At 36.2% G+C, this 20,124-nt stretch overlaps 1 protein-coding gene across 1 annotated transcript in view; it reads left to right on the top strand.

The window, feature by feature from the left end:
* The first annotated feature begins 2,008 nt into the window (after positions 1-2,008).
* The window catches only part of LOC143340838 (uncharacterized), a 98,613-nt gene continuing 80,497 nt past the window's right edge, over positions 2,009-20,124 (top strand). Inside the window, exon 1 of the mRNA XM_076763182.1 lies at positions 2,009-3,840. Coding sequence (XP_076619297.1) covers positions 3,648-3,840 — 193 coding nt within the window. The 5' untranslated portion in view covers positions 2,009-3,647. The remainder of the gene's footprint in view (positions 3,841-20,124) is intronic.

Raw genomic sequence — 20,124 nt, 5'->3', positions numbered from 1 at the left:
TAAAGATTTGCACATCTTTGGAACGTTTAAAAAAAATCAAAATTAATAAAGTTTTATTACGAGTAAAATTGCATTTCATAAAAAACAATGAAAGCCATTTTGTACACAATAATGTTTAAATTCTCAAGAGGAAAGATATTTAATTGCAATCTTTACAGTTGTCCTGCTAAGCCTACTTTTTTTAGAAATAAGAAAAACAAATTTTAGATTAAACTAAATGAATAAAAGCAGTACTTGTTATAGCCAATTTTAGAAATATTCTTCAAAAAATAGCAATGATTCGTAGCAACAAGTATAATTTTGACCAAAAAGTCGGATTTTGGAGTGAATTATTTTTGGCGATACTTTCCATATAAAATTGTTTAGATTTTCACTATTATTTTGAGTGTATCCCCTCATACAACGGTCCAATAAAATATCTGTGCTGAGATCTTCATAAATGGGTCTGATTACCTTTAGAATCTGGTTGAAGCGATTTATAATCACATTTATATCTGACCAACTTGCCCTCTGCCTTCGCCTTCTGTCACGAACACTAAGAGTGAAAGCCTGGAGGACATTTCTCATGTTGCGGTTGCTTGTCATTTGAGAGATGGTGGTTGAACGGGGCTCAGATTGCATACCTCATCACTTCTACAGAGTCACAATTTCTACGAATCCATAATAAATACGCAACTTGTCTATCACTGTTCCACTGAGCTTATTCCTTCGACCGGAAGTCTTCATTTTGTTTTACGAGTTGAAGTAGACGCGTCCCTATTTGTTCTTCTCCGTGTCCAGTGTATCATTTTTTAACTATTTGTATACGCCATCGAATCATTGATTGTTTCACGGGTTGTAAACATATTTTTTTTATCTATCTCCATTTTTTAAGGCAGGTGTTTGATTTGTTGTGTAATAAACTGTGCAATCTTCAGGAACGTCTATTTTGAAAAGAACATATCACACAAAGTTTACTGATATTAAAACTCATATTCTTAAAAATACAACTGATATTAAAACTGAAAAGTTTGTCACCTCCTACGCGATATAGCAAGATTTACTTGGTAAATGGTGACGTAAACTGTTTTTCTGGGGAATAGAAGTCTGTTCTCTAAATACTTATATATTATATAAAATGGAATATAAATACAACAATATTAAACTGTTTAAAATTTATTCGAGAAACAGTTATATCTTTAATTGGCAACTTTTGTGAAGGTAGCACTTAAAAATATGAAAGAGTATCGATTTATGAGTTATTTAGGGGAAGAAAAGCAACATATTTTTGCGAAATATGCGAGAAAAAGTCCTTCCTCCAGGTTAAAGAGTGTTTACAAAAATATCACACATTGACAACACACATAAACAATAAAAGCTTAAATATTTAAATGCACATTTTCACGTAATAAAACGTCACTGAAAAGTGCAGACGTCCAATAAAAATTACAAATACTAATAAAATAATATTACGAGGATATAACAGTACTCCAGAAATCATACGTCGAGTTTGACTCGATATACGATCGCAATGTTTCCCTCGTAAAAGGGTCAACAAATAAGCATACATAGATCGCGTTGGTTATTTCGGTAGAACGATTCTTCCAACTTCACTCGTTACTCATCAATTAGCATCGAGTACGTCGAGGGAGCATTGCGCGTTCGCGCCTTATCGAATCACCGACGGAACGTTAATCGTAAACTAATTAATTCGTCGTTCCTAATTAAGCGTCCGAGTTGGCCGTAAAAAATGCACGCCCGTTGAAGTATCTTCTTCCAAGAATGCAATTGTAACGGGCGTACGTCGTACGGTACGAAAACACGACGGCGATGCAAATCCAAGCGCAGAGGAAGGGAGACCGAGGCAGGGTGAGAGAGAGAAAGGTCGATGGGTAGTGGCTGCGGTCATTGGTGCGAGCGAGAGGGAAGGAGGAGCCACGGCAGCGCGGAGCATTCGAGTCAGCTTGACGGTGCCGGTCGCCTCAGTATGCCGCGCAGCGCGCAGGCTCGCGTATGTGTATTGTTTCTCTCTGTTCTCGTCCCCCTCGTACGCCCTTCGTCTCTCGTTTGCCGTCTCTCTCGCTCCACCAGTGTCTCCTACGCACGGCAGCGCGGCTGGAATACGCAAGTACAAACATCTCGCGGCTCGGCTGTTTACGCGTTACGTATGTATATTGTCGTTCCGTATAAGTCTTTTTTCTCCGTTCCACGCACGGTACGACGGAAAACTCGCGCAGGCGGAAATTCTGGTGTCGTCGTGTCGTTTCGCGCGTACGAGCGAGCGTACCGAGTGCCGGGCAGGTCTCGAATTCGATCGAGAACCTGTTATCGACGCGTGTGCGTGTGAGCTCGTGACACAGTGACATCGTACGTACGGTTCGTACGTGAGACGTAGAGTGCGCCTCGCGAAACGAAAGCGCCCCGCGGAAAGAGCGGGAAACAACGTGCGTAGAACGACGACGGGGAGATTTTGAATCGGTTCGAGATGGTTTGACGTGTCGACTGGTGAAGTGAAAGAGGATTCCAACGGTGGCTCTGATGCGGATACGAGTTCGCAGCACGCGGTTGCGAAACTCGTAGAGAAAGACGCGGCACGAAATGAAGCGAGTGTATCCCCGCGCGATCGATATAGCGCCACGGTAAATATCAAACCGTTCGTATTTCCAGCGCGCACGAACCTAACCTAGCGAACCGACAGCGCCTCCGAGCTTCGTGCATTCGCGAACACGATCGATGTCGTACGGCGTTTCGACTGGTTCGACGAGGATGCCGTGAAAGCAACGACTGCTGGGTGGAACGAGAGAACGAACGTGAGAATGAACGGCCTCGAGTTATTCGGGAAGCACTATATTCCGGCGCGCCATCTTGGTCGTACGACAAATCGCGATGACAGGCGGTGAACGCGATCGTTGATCGGACGAGCCCGCGGGAGATTCGATCGAACGCTGGATAGTTTAACCGAGAGTGGGTGCACCCGGAAGATCCCCGACGCGGTAACCTACAAGGTGACCAGAAAATCGCGGGAGTCGAATGGAGGAGCGCCGGAGAGAGAATCCGAGGCGCTTTTATTTTTAGCCAATGCCGCTTCGCGCATCGCAAAAACCGGTTCCCGAGTGGTCTCGGGCTGGAACCACGAGGTAACGCGCGTATATACAGGAGAAGGGTTTTAGCTGAAAAGGGAGGAAGCGAGAGAGGGACAGACACGCGATATAAAGGTGGAGTATGGTCTTCGCTTCGTCTTCGTTCGCACGTTCGAGAAAGAAAGAAAGAAACAGCGACACGGGAACGTGGAATTCGCCTAAGACCGATACACCTCTCCCCTACCCCTTTACTTTCTCTCCCACTTGGAACTATCGATTGCGTGCATGCACGCGCCTATCCATACGCGAGGCGGTACGTGACATCGGGGAGTGTGCGAGATTCGATCATCGAGCGCCTCGACGACGCGATGTTTGTCGTCGATGTAATTAGTCGACCTTGATACGCGCAAGGATATCGGTAAATGATCGAACCGACGTAAAGAAGCACCCAGTGGCGCGGAAGAGTGTCGTACGGTGAATCGACTGGACAGAGATATACGCGCGGAGGGAAGGTGAACCCGGAGGAGGCCGATCGACGAATTGTTGCGTGGCGCACGAGATCGACGAGACACGGGAACGGCATGAAGAATGGCAACCGATTCGAGCAACCGTCAAGACGTAAGGGCGGTCGCCACGACGACTACCGATCCGCAGCGAAGCGAAAAGCGCGCCGTCGCGGCGCGAGGCGCCGCTGGTGCTCTGGCCCTCAGTATTCTGGCCGTGGTCCTCCAATCGGCGGCCACGGCGACCCCCACCTGGGGTTACTTCACCAATCCTGACGGTGAGTCATGCTTTTGAAATTCCTACGATCGGATACCCGCGTATTTCCTTGATTAGACGCGACACGGCGAGGCCGCGAAAAAATCCGTTTGGCTCGATCGTCGATCGCGCATGCCAACGACACGCGGCGGCGCGGCGGTCTGCAGCCGCCGCGTCTCGAATTCACGGTTGCGATAGTAATCGATTATCGATTTCCAGCGGGTTTTCTTCTCTCGCGTTTTCACGCTACGCTCGTTTTTACTCGCACGGGACGGGAACGTTACAGAAATAGTGCTGCAATGTTCCAGTCGCACTGGCAAACATTAAGCCTATTTTTATATTTGTTAGATTCTATATTTTAAATTCCTATTTTGTGGACGTCCTTTCCTTTAATTGTATTTTAAAAACAAAATTGTGCCGAAAGGATCTTAAATATCAAACTTATAGTGGTTTTATGAACAGAAACGTGACCTATTTTTAACGAAAAGGATTTCTTTCTTAATCAAATTACAAACATTAAGTCGCCTATTTTTATATTTGTTAGATTTTATATTTTAAATTCCCATTTTTTGGACGTCCTTTCCTCTAATTGTGTTTTAAAAACAAAATTGTGCCGAAAGAATCTTAAATGTTAAATGTATTTATACGCTCATTTTATAGTGGTTTTATGAACAGAAACGTGAACCTACTTTTAACGAAAAGGATTTCTTTCTTAATCAAATTACAATAATGTATTCCGAGGACAAATTTTGCAAATTATAATTGTAATTGTCTGCCAATTCTGACAACACTCTTGCATTTTTCTACGTTTCAAAAAAATAGTTTACATTCGATACTTGAAAGGTTGATAAAGATTTAAAAAAATGGACTAATTAATAGCAATAACTTGCAGCATAATAAATTGAGATGTGTAAAATAAACGATCATAAGTGGTATAAGTGAAACATAAATTGTTAATGCATAAATAGAAATAACATAGACAGAACCATATTTTTAAATTAATTTTTCTATAATGTCGCTATAATATTATTTAAAATATAAAAGTAAACGTGACAGTAACGTTATAACCGCATGGTAAAAGTATTTCAAATTTTGCACACAAATGTTCCTACAATATTCCTTATTGTAGATGCACTTATAGTCTATTTTGGAATGATTATTAATTCATTGAATAAAGTGATAACGTATGTACGGCTTGTTTTTCACCTATTTGAATATCTACCGTTTTTCCGTCACCTTGGATTATTTCAAGGTGACTTCGAACGAGTTAAATCTTCTATTTTATTTACTCGTGGTACTGAGTCAGAAGTATAGTATTCCATTTAAAACACATAAAGTGATCTTGAGATGACATTGAAAGATTGAGAAGAAATTTTTTTCCTTGATATTATCAGATTCTGCATAAAAAGTGATGAAAGGAAACCTTCTTTAGTTTACTCGCATTTCCTACCATTTGGAAATTATTTCATGCACGACTTATCTAGAGTTTTTATAATGCCACTCAAAAGTCTCGGGATACCTGCAGTTTTGAACAAAACTCTAGTATTTTACATAGATCATACATGTTTATGTTCAATGTTAGTTATTTGACGAAAGAATAATTAATTCAATAAGTTCATTACTGTAATTACAGATAGATTCGAATACTCAGTTATTCCAAATCACTTAAATTAGAAACCTAGTAAATTGTTTATATTTCGATAGGTTTGGGACCATATTATAATAGAAACTGTGGTATTACAATATTTGTATTGAGTGTAATTAAGAAACATGGTGGGTACATATAGGTACATATTGACGAATGAGAGATATTCTATTTTTTGGTAAATTTTCTAAAATATTACAATGTATAATTGTGTTCGTATTTCGTTTATCCTAGAAAATATTAAATAGTACAATTCCTCTTAGTAATTGCCTTATGACTTTTAAGCAGCACTATACCCATGTACATATACAGGATTTTCGGCCACCCCTGGGAAAAATTTTAACAGAGGATTCTAGAGGCCAAGATAAGATGAAAATCAAGACTACCAATTTGTTGATGGAAGTTTCGTTAAAAAGTTATTAACAATTAAATTCAAAAAGTTCAAATCGTTCTGGAAAAATTATTTTTGGTTGCGGGGGTCAATTACAATCATTTTTGGTGAATACACATACTTCCGAAATCCTACCCATTTTCGAGAAAAAAATTCGAGTAAGTGCTGAAAGTTTTGGGTGAAAAAAAAGACTTTCGAATCGTCTTGGAAAAATTATTTTTAGTTGCAAGGGTCAATTGCAAGCATTTTTGATCAATAGACATATCCCCGAAATCCTACTCAGTTTCGAGAAAAAAATTCCTTACCGAAAATATAATTTCTGGCCAGAAATGTCTGCCCGAATTTCCATGCGAATCTTTAAAACGCCATAACTTCTGAACGGATTGAACGATTTTAATGTTTAAAAAAGCAAACTAAGCGTATTTTAGTGGAGAATATGTACAAATCGCAAAAATATTTGAAAAGTTGGTCCTTGACCCCGAAAAATGAGAAAAACCCCATAAAAATGGTCCAATTTTCAAACAGCCATAACTCCTACAATTGTGAATATATTTCAATGAAACTTTTTTTTGAAGTAGAGTTCATTGATACCTACAAAAAAGTATTAGACAACTTTTCTGTAGGGCATAAAATAAAATTATCAAAATTGAAAAACTAATTTTTAAGAAAAATCGACAGGGGTAGGTGCCTAAATTTGTTGACGAAAAAAAAAATTTTTAATTAATTCTAAAAAAATTATTTTCGGTTGCGGGGGTTAATTACAATCATTTTTGGTGAATAGACATACCTCCGAAATCTTGCGCATTTTCGAGAAAAAAATTCAGTACGTTCGGAACTTTAAACGTTAATAAGTGTTTAACGAAGCCTCCATCAACAAATTAGTATTCTTGATTTTCGTCTTATTTTGTCCTCTAGAATCCCGTATTAAAATTTTTCCCAGGGTTGGCCGAACACCCTGTATAATATACACTATGCGTCGATAATACGATAAGACAATACTGAAAGTACTCGAACGACGTACGCCTCTTTTGGAAATAACTTGCTACAAAGAGGGACAGTATGAAAATTATGAATATTAGGTATACTATGCATTCTGGAGTCGTGTTTTCAAGATCACCTTCTATTTTATACGTAAAATCTTCTTTTAGCGAGCAAGTAGACGAATTCAGTTAACGCAATGAAATATTTTGACTCGTTTAACCGAAGCGTGTAAATGAAATTAGTAACAACGATTCTCAGTTGCACAAATTAACGTGGCTATTTCTGCGGTTTTTATAGTATAATTTACGTGGAAGTTGCTCGAAACATGACTCTTGATAACAACTCAATGGTATTTCATAAAATATTACGTGCCCCGATAATTTCACGATACCAGGAACTTGTTTGTTCCTTTTTCAATAATTTCGAGACTCATAAATCGTAAATGTATTTTATATACGTATATAATTATCTTTCCCAATGCTCACAACCGCGAATTTACGAATCCACTGAAATAAAATAAATACGTACGAGTAAGCTTGATTATTTGCGAGCAATATAAGGTGCATTTACTGAACCATCACTTAGATTGTTGTAATTGTCCGTTTCCTTGTCCCCCTTGCTCAAATAAATTGATGAGAGTACGTATAATTCCATGATAATAAGTCTAATTTCTCTATAATTTCGTATGATTTGGTGACAATTAATTTTGATGATACAAATAAAAAATATCGTGATATAAGTTCTTAACAATATCAGAAACTCCTATAAAACTATTTTAAAATACCCAACTGTATCATTTGCAAATGAGCTTTATTCAGATTATCGTAGAATCAGGATATCGACATTATAAGCGTTTTTCCTGCATCGAGGGAAATTACAGTCAGTAATCCATATCGAAAAACACTCGAAGAAAATATTCCTTTCGCGATATTTGAATCGATAACCTTCTATGCATCTGTTCTTTACACAACTGTTACAAGGACAGTTGTAACAGCTGTCTATGGGCTGTCTTTGTACACGAATTAAAAGTCGTAACGTGTAAAGCAGATACTTTAGACACTAAAATTGTCGTTATTTAATCGTTACACGTTGAGGTGTTGCATAATATTTGTACCGACTTCATTTTTCCGATCGGGACACGTTAACCTATGCATCGAACATAATTTTTATTTCGTTTGTGTCTGATTTCTCAGATTCATGGAGGACAGTTTTGTTACCCTTCTGTGCAACCACAGTTTGACCTAATTCAGAGCACGGTTTCCCGTATATCGAGTCAATTAATTCCAGCAGGTCGTTTTTACAGCTGTTACACGCCGTGCCTTTCATCATCCACCTCCCTTCGACCTGTTTCCTCTTAGATAACGCTGCAAGTTACCCACTATAGCGATTCGATCGTTCTTTACCCTCACTTTGATCTTTCTCTTGTGTTCTCGAACTCCACTGAGACTGGGTTACGGTCTACCTCGGCTGTTGCACTGAAATACTCGTTGCATTAGGTGACTTCAACGATAATATAAAAATTAAAAAACGATAAAAATTAGCTGAATCGTTTTAGATCACAAAAATGACGATATCTACTGCAACCGCCTTTGGAAAATAGCGTGACGGTTAAAATGATTTTCTTATATCTGAAAATGGGAAAAATAGTCCTCCTTGAATGTTTGTTCGACGTCGTGGAAATTAGTTGTGTACTTGTGTGTTGTTTCTGAGAAAAGTTAAATTATTTTTCTTCGAGGTTGTCTGAAAAACAGACGAGAATGAAAACGAAGCTATTTTCCTTGCATCGTAATTTTGTTGCTTGAAACAGCAGAAAGAGAAACAGAGTCGAGTAGCAATTCTCATTATTCAGTATTCCCTTATGTTCCATAGAACTTTGAATCATCGTTCAATGTCAGTATGCGGTTAGCGTTTGTGACTTTACGGTATATGCAAATTATCCTCAATTCTTAATGTCGTGCAGCTCGAGTGTAAAGTTTATTCGATATTGTCAGGTGTAAGTTCGAGTTTTCGTAATGTTAAGACGAACGAAATATTCTTATTATAAGTTTAGTTCTGTAAAAAACACGATTGAAAACATTTTCGTGTCTCAAACGTTTTTTAAATGTTATACATTATGTTCTCTGGTATTAATAGCAAAAATTACTCTATTTTGTACTATATCCGCTAGTGGATGAGACTATTCTAGCAAATTCTGTCTTGAACGCGCCTATTAGTTGATAACTATTTTCTGTGTATGGAGGCTTTATCTTAATATTAACTATTTAGTGGCTAAAACGAAAAATGATGATATTTGATAGGCTAATGTAAGACAAAATCTGCTAAAATAGCCTTACCAAAACGTCCATTTGCAAATCTAGAACGAAATTTTTGCTTCTAGCGTCAAAGAAACTACATTTTATTAAGTATGTTTTATCAACATATTTATATATATAGTTCTTTTAGCCTTAACAGTTCTGCATATTCTTACTTTACAGAAATTATTTTTGTTTCAAAACGATTATAAAATAAATTCAATTATGCCATACTTTAATCTTTTTACGAGGCATAATTGCTATATGTTCTTTGTCACTTTTCTTGGGTGTTATATGTATTTTTACCCACACTAAATTATCTAGTATTCAAGATGAAAAACGTATACGATCCGGTAAAAACTATGACACTTGTTTAATTATTTTTGTAAGCTATACAACACTGAAGTATTAAAATATTTTGTCCAGGTGATTAAAAATCGAAAAACGAATAGAACATAGTCTATGACCCAATAGATCAATCAATGATGATCCAATCCAATAAAAACTATGATACTTGTTTAACTATTTTTGAAAGCTATACCTCACAGTAAAGTATTAAAATATTTTGTCCAGGTAATTCAAAATCGAGGAACGAACAGAAGATAGTGTAGGATTATATAATTCTATTGTCTGGGATTACGAAGCAAGAATAGAATAGGCGTCGAGGAAATTTTGTTGCTGCGATCGTCCCGGACGTAGGTTGCTTAAAAACGAATAGAGAGATGTAATCGTCTTATCGCTTTTAACGCTCCGTTGTTCTTTTCTTTGCTTGTCGATATCCGTTCCAACCCTTAAGCACGAATATCAAGGTAGCATCATGGTTGCTCAATCCCACGAGCTGCGGCTTTCCGCCTACCGAGCTCGAGGTCTACCTGTTGTCCGAAGAAAGTCTCGCCAGACGCGTATTTCACACGTATAGTGCCATACCGACACGGTTGCACGCGCATATGGCATATAGTGTTGTAAAACTGTCCGAGCACTCTAAGCATTCGAGTAGCTTGAATTTCGAATCGACAAAAATTCATTTCACAGAACCGTGTCGCGTAGTCTCGCTCGAGTAACGGTTGGACTAGTTTCAATTTTAAACAAGAATTCGAATCGAAAGATAAAATAACAGGGAAGACAAATCAAATGAATCGAATAAGTCTAGTTATGTTAGAGAAATTTGTATCTTTTCAAGACCATTCTCGAAACACGTGGAAATAATCTGATCTTTCTTTCTGAAATTATAATTTGTTATATTAAATAGCGTGTTTTATAGTCGTTTTATATTCTATATTAAGTACCAGCAGTTGCTTCAGATGTTAATGTTAACAATATCGATTGTTTATAGATTTAAACTAGATCAACTGGACACCGTAAATCGAATATGGAATTTATATAACGCTTACGATCACGTTTCAGAATTTTTAAATTTGTTTTCAGGTTCTCTGGTGTTTTTTTCTTTTTTTTTTTTTGTAAATTTATTAATGAGCAATTAAATAAATAAATTTGCTTAGTTTATTGGAGTATTCGGGCGATTCGAAATTTTCTAAACTGTTTCGAATGGTCGTGCTATTCGAAATATTCGAGTAATTGGCTCGCTTTTTTCGAGTAGTCGAACAGCTCTAATGCAGCCGAACGCGAGCCATTGGAATGTGTATCGTATACACGATCGTAAAGAGTTCAATCGATACTGTGGTCGATGTGTTCGTTTCATAAAAGCCCTTCATAAAGTAGGACAGAATTTATGGGGAAGCGTGAATATGTCGTAAAAGGAAACAGAACAATTTTACTACTAGAATTCTCGTTGCTTTAACGCGCTGGTTGCGATATCGAGGTACGTGATTCGGCGTACAGCAAGTGCATTTAGTCAATTTCGTTATGCACGAAACGTACAATAAAAATGGACATGGCATCCATAAATTAGCATTTTATTGTACCGTATACAACCGTTCTGATCAATAGATACAATACCAAATTATTAATAAATGTTATCAACTTCAAAGACAATTCAATTTTGCTAAAGCATCGAAACGGTTAACCATATTTAAAGACAATGATAAATAATATAATTTGATATACATAATTTTTGTACATATAAATAGTCCGTGAATGAAATTTGTAGTTGACGTGATTTAAATATGTATATAATCTCAATAATTAATATGTGTATTTAATGTTTTCAACCATTTTTTCAAGATTGTAATAACGCTTTTTCAAAATAAAATTAATTGTTGAGACTTACTTAACTTAGGTATCGATATTAATATATTGAATATTAATACATTTTTGAGTATAATGTACAAGCAATATTACAGTCTTAAAAACTTGATTTGTCTTTCTTACATATTTTCTAACAGATAATTTGATAATGTATTTATTCTAATTTATTATATTTCTTTAATAGAATAATTAATTTTTATAACACGTGTAAGGTTTACAATCAAGGTTAGGTTAGCAACTCGCCTTTGTACCTAAACGTGTACCTTTATTTGTAATTTCACGCAATTATGATTTCTTATTACTATTAATTTTATTGCAGACGAAACGAAAAGCAACGACGTTACAACTTCATTTGACAATAGATGATCGTTTGGTAGTTATTAAGTTAAAAACGATTAAATTATACCGTATCTAAATAGATTCATGCGCATTCACATTGGAATAATAACTATATATTTCTAATATGGCCTACGTATACTCACTGGTCACTGATGAATGCAACGAGAATGAAAACGGTGTGCGTGACCCTAGCAGGTGGTTACTACGATACTCCGTCCGTGATAAATACTATACCTGTGTGAACGGTGATCGTTTGTAGCAGGTGTATCTGTGAATGAGTGTAGCAGGTACGTAGCTAGTAGGAAGGTCCTTTTCATTAAGAGGTTTCTTGCATTCTTGGCTTTCCGATATCAAAATTAAAACACGTATTTTTTCTAGCTTCAGATAAAATTAACACTAAGGATTTTCATAAATGCAAACACGAAAATTTATATAATCTGTTTGAACGTTATCGTTTGAAGTTCGAGTCTCATTGCGAGCAGAAATGTCGACAAAGAAAATTATACAAAAATTATTATACCGCTTAAAAAATTAGTTTTACTTCAAATAAGAAAATATTAACAAGGATTGTAAAAAGAAACTATAAAAAGTAAAAGGTTGAACATTTGTATTTACAATAAAAATATATATTCTCATTTATAATAAATAATAGTTCGTTGTTTGCCTTAATTTTTTGTAAATTTAATACACACATTTACTCTAAAAAATCATACATTTCAAATATTTGTTCCTTTCAAGCAAAACTAATTTCTTTATCTCATTATTTTTTTATATTTATTCATAGTATCGAAGAAGACGCGAATTACGAGTCAAAACGTTTAAACAGGTCATATAAATTTGCTCGTACGAGGTTGAAGACACGTTTTATTGTTCGATCACAAGATATGTGATTTATATTTTACAGAACTATTGGCTTTCCATACTTTCTATCCAACTAAAATACACAATCTCTAAGAAGTACTGTACTAGCATACATTTTCCACCGAGTAATTAATGTTTAGAATTTATAGTGTTACTTGAAACATTAATCATCTCGTTTGTATAACAGGTCCACTAATTACTTTATTTATTCCTTGCATTGAAACGATCCGAAATGGTTACAGACTTAATTTCGCAGATCCATGTAACTGTACCTAAATTTATTGTTCGTGCATTTCTCTCTGCACTTTTGCAACAAAGTTCAGAGGCTAATGCTCCGCGAGCAAACAAATGCTAATTAGATCTTGAGAAAGGTTTCGCGATTACTGGTGTTAGATTAACGCGTGACACGGAATCTTCGTTGTCTAACGCGTCTAATCGCGCGTCGTCGTTTCATTAACGGGGAAAAGCCGATGAAAATGCGATACGCTGAAGGAAGGAATCGTGTAACGATGGGAAAAGATCGAATGACGCTGATACGCTAGATTTTCATAAAAATAGGTTACCAGATTTTCGCATCCTTTTCACCCGTGTGACTGTGTTGGTCTATCGATCTTATTTGTGGCCACAGAAGCAAACGTTCGCTTGTTTCTCTAGTATATTGTGGTTCTCAACCGTAAGTGTGCGGGTTTAAATACTGTTACTCGCGTGATTCACGTGGCGCATAATGCGGCTGCTTTACAATAAAGCAACGAACTACCGTTTCTCGACGGTCTTAGAAATCACAATTAAAGCCTATCACATTTGTACATCGATCCTGTGCAGAGTTTCTTTTCTGGAAGCCATCGTTATTAGTGTCATTTATTGCTTCATTTTAGTACCTAACATGTGAATTTTGATATTTTTTGCGGAAAAAGTCTTTTGATTTTCAATCATGCATTTAACTAAATAATCTATAATTATTTCGAGCAATGTTATGTCAGTGGTAGAACCAGAATGTAGCCTATGCGTGGAATTTATTAAACGATGAATCTTCGATTTATATATTTCCTTTACTTCCATTAAGGAGCAAACGTAAAACGTACAGTACATGTCCTGTACAATACCGTTCATAATTATTCGTACGATACTAGGTATATCGCAGCTTCTCCATTCTTAAAATTTATATAAATATATTCTAGTGCACGCAAATATAAAATAAAATATATTTAAAGCTCATTCGAATTGATGCACATTAAAAATTAACTCGTAGTTGTCATTTACAAAATATAGTTATCTATTACTTTCTTTGTATGGTGAAATTGTTTTCCTTTTACGTTTTTTATTTGGAATTATGTTGCACAGAATTTGTTCATTAAATATTATCCTTAGTCTTCTCAAATACCTTATATCATGTTTTCGTGCACATAAATCTGTATTTTTGCGAATAAATTCATTAGATAAATAAAATAAAACGATTAAAGACATCGTTAGTCATCGTTATAGAAATAATAAAAAAAATAATTAAAGACATCGTTAGTCGTTTACAAAAATAATAAAACAAAATGATTAAAGTCATCATTATAGAAATAATAACAAAATAATGGCTAAAGACGTCGTTAGTCATCATCATAGAAATAATAAGAAAAATAATTAAAGACATCGTTAGTCGTTTACAAAAATAATAAAACAAAATGGCTAAAGACATCATTATAGAAATAATAAAAAAAAATTATTAAAGACATCGTTATAGAAATAATAAAAAAAAAATGATTAAAGACATCGTTATTTACGCAGTTATTTACTTCAGTTTCGAACAGAAATTTTGTCGAACGATGAGAGTTAATAAGTGCATCTTATATCGGAGGTACAGTCGTCGTATAGGCATGTAAGGTCGCTGGAATAATTGTGAACGGTACTATACCCCATAAAAGAAGCAGAATGACACGGTGGTACGCCAGGTACGTAGTTGCTTGCCGGGAAACTAGCAACCACACAGGTGTAAGTAGGTGGCTCCGGGATACTGTTACGCACGCACACGTACCAACGTGAAACGTGACGGGGATCCACCGGCGCAGTGCGTGCAACAAAAATGATAATCAGAGCCTGAGAAACGGGAGCTACCGGAAAGGTTCCGCGATGAAGGCGATAAGTTTCGCGTTTGCACGAGCATTTTTCGTTCGATGTTGTTCCCCCCATTGCATATTCGCGCTTTAAGTCTAAGTACACCTTTCCTTCGTTACACTTATACCAATGAAATCCATCCTTACGAATAAAACTGTAATTTTGATCTGTGATCGAACGATTTTTATGCAATTTCATTTTGGACGTACAGTTTATAAAATGCAGGGGTACCAGTGTTGGGTAAAAGTTATTTCGAATGAGTAGTAATATGATTTCATGGCAGCCCTTTGTTTTTAATCAAACGAATTTTGTTTATGAATAATACTGAATAAATAAATGATTGAGAATGCAAGAATAATTAATTTTCTAATTACATGTTACATAATTAGGTTCTTTAATTTTTATAAACAGTTTGTAGAAGTTTGCATTGGTATGTCCCACGAGTGTTTTGATATTATTAAATACCAGATAGTAGTATCTTTTTATAGGACACGTAACTTAAAAAAATGTTTGTGAAAAGATTATTTTTCCCTGTTTAATAAAGTATTTTTCAATACTTAAACAAACATCGATTCTGGAAAAGAATAATTTGGCATTTCATGGGGTCAACGTGGAAACGGTAAAAGCAGTAGGAGAAACGACTTCTGATTTGCGTAACAAAAACAGTAGACGGAGAGACGGAAATCCATGTTTGCATTAGTGTTCTGTGTTTGATGTCTCAGGTGATATCTTTGCATCTTCAGACGTTTCTTTCTATCGCGACACAAGCGACATACCAAATAGAATTTCCTCCGGAGTTTCACTGCATGAGAAACCGTTGTTTCATGTAAAGTTCGAAACGGTCTTTAAAGAGGAATCTCATCAATTTAACATCGCGATCCTTCCAGAATCTTGTACCATTCGTATCTATCTAAATTCCATTTCAATCTTGTTTTCAAATTTTTAATTTTCGATTCACCAATCGACTAAGCTCGTTTAGCCTCTGTCGTACAATATTAAGAATTTATACTTTTATCGAGTTCTAGAATAAATTCAACGATTATAGAATAAAGATCGAATCTTCGAAAGACATACGCGATTTATAAATAAAAGGACTATGAACTAATTTATTAAATTAAGTGACATAAAAATTTGCAACGTCTTTTATTGAAAGATGTTGAAACTGTTATTTGTAAGATTATTCAATATTTTTTGAAACAGAATAATGAAATAGTGTTTTAAGAATGAAATAACAGAGTAAGAAGTAGACTGCGAATATTTATGCACTTATGAGAAATTTTAATCCTCAAAACACTACAGAATGCACTTCATATGTAAAAATGAAGGAAATACTTAAAATAGGATACAAATTACTATATTTAGGAGTTGAGACAATCTTCTACAAAGCTCCAATTCATTAATTCTACTAATAAAAATATGAATTTGCATAAAGATCCGCAGTCTAATTATAACCAAACAAATTTTACTTCTCGACTTATAAATTCAACGTGTCCATTGTGTTATATGAAAACATCGTAAGTAAGCTTTACGTAACAAAGAATTTTATTGAAACAACAATGAATGTGAGAGCAAGTTAACGTGGAAATGGCAAGAGTAATAATGAAATCTGGCACGATGATCGAGTCATCGAATAGATTCCTTGATTTGAACGATAACATCGCGTTTGTGTGCTTTCCGTTTCATCGTGACACGTTGACAAAGGCAACGTACACTCGAGGTAGTATCTTAATGAAACGACAATGAATGTTGATTGTAATTTCGCGTGGAAAAAGTGAGAGTACTACGAGAATCGACGCTCGTTCCGTGTCTCCGTTAGTCAGCGTGGTAAAAAGATTAAGATTGCGCTCGGGGTGGTTATTTGATCGTTACAGAAAGCTGCCGGAACATGTAAGAACCGGTCGAAGTAGGTTAATAGATTCGATGAAATATCGCATCGAACGGTGGCAAATAAACGATTCCAAGACCGGTTAGGCAGATAAACGAGCGCGTACGTAGCGCGCAGGACGCTCGTAGATGCTGAAAAACAAAGAGAAAAGGAGCACTTGAAGACAGACGCGTAAATGAAATCGTTCGAATTTGAATACTAAACGCATCGAATACGCGCATGTACGTAAGGATAATTCCATCGTAGACGATTCCCTCAAAGAAAACCTGTCATAGCGACGATTACACCGAACCTGTTCAACCTGTGTCATTATCAACCGAACGTCGTATCGCCATCTTGCACGGATCCATTCGTTACACCGCGCGACGCGTGAAATGAGTTTAATTCGTATTATATAAGTAGAGCGAATGTGGTAAATGTTGCTGTTGAGTGGTTCACTGTAATCAAATCGATGCAGCTTGTAAACAGTATTTACCGGCTTTATGAATGAACATTGTAACGTCTCAACTATTTAATGGTATTTGGAATTTTATGAAACAAGTTTCGCAAAAGTAAGGAATAAAAATAATGTAATATCCCTACTGGCAATATTTCGTGAACGTAGTAGTAAGATTTATTGGTAATCAACCGAATTATAGTAGTGATTCTTAAGATGAACGTCGCTAGTAGGCTGACACTAGCCTACTATTTTTTAATTCTTCTTTTTCACGCTTTGCTCGAGGAGAATCCTCACAGTTGGGAGAGATAGCAATGTTCAATTTACGAATCACGTATGGGGTTCATTTGCAGAATCATTGCTATAGTAGCTGAGTATGTAACACTACGAAATCGATATGCTCAAAAATATCGATTCTGCATAACAGTTATTCGGAATAGAAATGTTCAATCTACGAATCACATATGGGGTTCATCTTACGAATCGTTACTGTAGTAGCTGAACACGTAACACTATGGAACCGATATGCTTAAAAATTCTGGGTAACAGTTATTCGGAATAAAAATTCCGATATTGCAACTGTTTTTAATTCTTGGCGTAAACAATTCATTTTTCGAAAAAGAACTTTGCGTAGGAGGCTCTTATTCCTTACCTTCGTTTCTATGAAGGAACTTAGTACTATCGTCGTTACGAGACAATCGGCATAAAACAATGTGAAATTTCTCCGAGCATACGATTCCATTGTTTACAGGATGTTCTCACCGTCCGAATGGACAAAATTAAAAGGCACCCACGAGTACCACGGCGTCTCCGTAATTTTCGCGCGCAAACGAGCGTCCAGCGATTCCATTGGTCGACGCGCGTCCTGCTTGGAAGGAAAACCTGTTGTGCGCGACGTATTCTCCTGCCAGACCAAATTGATGTGTCATTGTCGATTCTTGAAGCGGCACAATGTGCCGCAACGTAACACACTATTATGCCGGGAAAACAAGTATGCCACACTGTCGCGCGCGCGAGCACGACCACGTATTTGTGTGCTGGCGTACGTGCAACGAGAGAGAGGAGTGTGTGAGTACCGCTATGCAGGGCCAGGAAAGTCTTGGCAGTTCGCGAGTGCAACGGCCTTTAAGTACCTGGCTCTCACTCGTTATGCCATCTTCCTCTAAAAGTTATAGTCCACGCGAGCCTCTCGTTTACCAGTGTGAACAGGCCCGTCCGTAACGGAACACGATACATTATTATAAGCCGGTGGGATTTCTCCATCAGCGTGGCTGTCCCTGTGTTACGACACTGCATATCCTAGGGGCCTGGGCCCTCCAGTTCGAACTTGGCGCTTTGCACTTTCTTGAGAGCCGATCGAGCGGAACGCAAAGGTTCTCTCCACCGTTTGGAAACGAATAGAGCTGTCAGAGCTGCTCGGAACTTTAGACTGAACGAGTTTCGTACAGTAAAATGCTTTGCAAACGGTTTTAACCCTCGATTTCTGGATCTATTTGGACCCAAAAAAATATTCGGAGTCGTGAAGTTTTAGTTATTGATAAATGATTTTACAGTGAGCTTGAAAAATTAATGATAACGATTAGTAAAGAATTTACTATTGAGAGAAACTCATTTTAAACTAATTTACAGTAGACTCCGCGTCTATTTGAACCCAAACAATATTTTCTCTGGAGTCGTGAAGCTTTAGTTTTGGATAAATAATTTTACAGTAAGCTTATAAAATTAACGACAGTGATAAATAAAGAATTTGCCACCGAGAAAAACTCATCTTACATTAGTTTGCAATGAAAAATTTATTCAAAATTAAATATTTCCAACGACAGTATTTAATTAAAAATAAATTTGTTCTATTAGAAACCTTGTACTGCGTTAATTTAAAGCGTCGAGCAAAAGTGTGTTAAACGGCTCTATTTTAACATTTTAACTGCCACGTTATCCACATATGACCACTTTCATATTTAACTGAAATAATTCATTCTCGAACCGAGATATCATGAATTTTAGTGAGGTTATAAAAATAACTAAGATAAATTTTGGGCTATGTATTTTACGATTATCTAAAATCAAAGTTTTCCAGGGATTTCTTATGTCACATTCTTATCAAATTTTAAAATTCAATCAAGATTTTTTGGTCCTATCTTCCCAATATTTATTCACATGAAAATCACTAAATCATTTTATATCGCAGAATTTAATTTCGATTTATGTTTACAATGGTTACTGTAGGTTCACAAATTCATTTTTACACTTTTGAAGAGAACGCCTAGATTAGAAATGTAAGATTCTTCTATATTCATATAATTTTATGGAACCAAAATTTAGGTATAGTGACGATTATTAAACGAAGTGATACGTATAATCACTTCAAGCATCCTGGTGTATACTTATACGTTTAATTTCGTCGTTGATTTAAATACAGCGACAGGAAGTAAACCATTGCGAGTGCGAATCAATATTAATAATAAAATTTCCTAACGATCTATAATAACAGGGCAACGTCGTCACAGGGTTAATAAATGTTACGTACCAATATAATTTTTTTTTACACAAGCAAGACTACACCTACTCGTACAATTATTAAACTCCAAGATCAGAGTATTAATACAAATAAATTTTTATCTTATCTACGATTTTCTACGTGACAAATTTTCTTTCCTCATTTTTTAAATATTGTGTTCGAAAATATCCAGATATTCAAAAGTTACAAACGCGAGACGCGTGTCTTTCGAACGATCCAGTTGTTCGGTTCTAAACGTGCCTGCGAGCTAATTCATATCGTATTATGATCTAGCTAGAAACAACCTGTAATATCCGGCCAAACAAGAAATAAACGAAACATGGGATCGTAATACGAATATAAATTTTCTGAGAAATGCACTAGATGGAAGTCTCGTATCTTCTATTTCTTTGCTGTGATTAAAGTGTCCGGATGCTGGTGACAGGTACCAATAGTTGTCGGTGTTCTTTGAATAAGACAAATTATCTAGTTTCTCGTTCAGATTTCATAAAAGAATATTTCGACGCAGTCGAGTGGTTTACTAGGTGGAATCAGAATGAAAATACAGTATCAAAACGTTAGAAGTTTTTATAAAAATTTAGACTTATTTTTATTTTATACATTTATCTAGTTGAAGTGCTTATTATCTCATTAACACTATATTGAGGAATTATA

Source organism: Colletes latitarsis, chromosome 4, assembly GCF_051014445.1.
Source record: "Colletes latitarsis isolate SP2378_abdomen chromosome 4, iyColLati1, whole genome shotgun sequence".
Taxonomy (NCBI): domain Eukaryota; kingdom Metazoa; phylum Arthropoda; class Insecta; order Hymenoptera; family Colletidae; genus Colletes; species Colletes latitarsis.
This window is presented reverse-complemented; position numbering and strand designations above follow the sequence as displayed.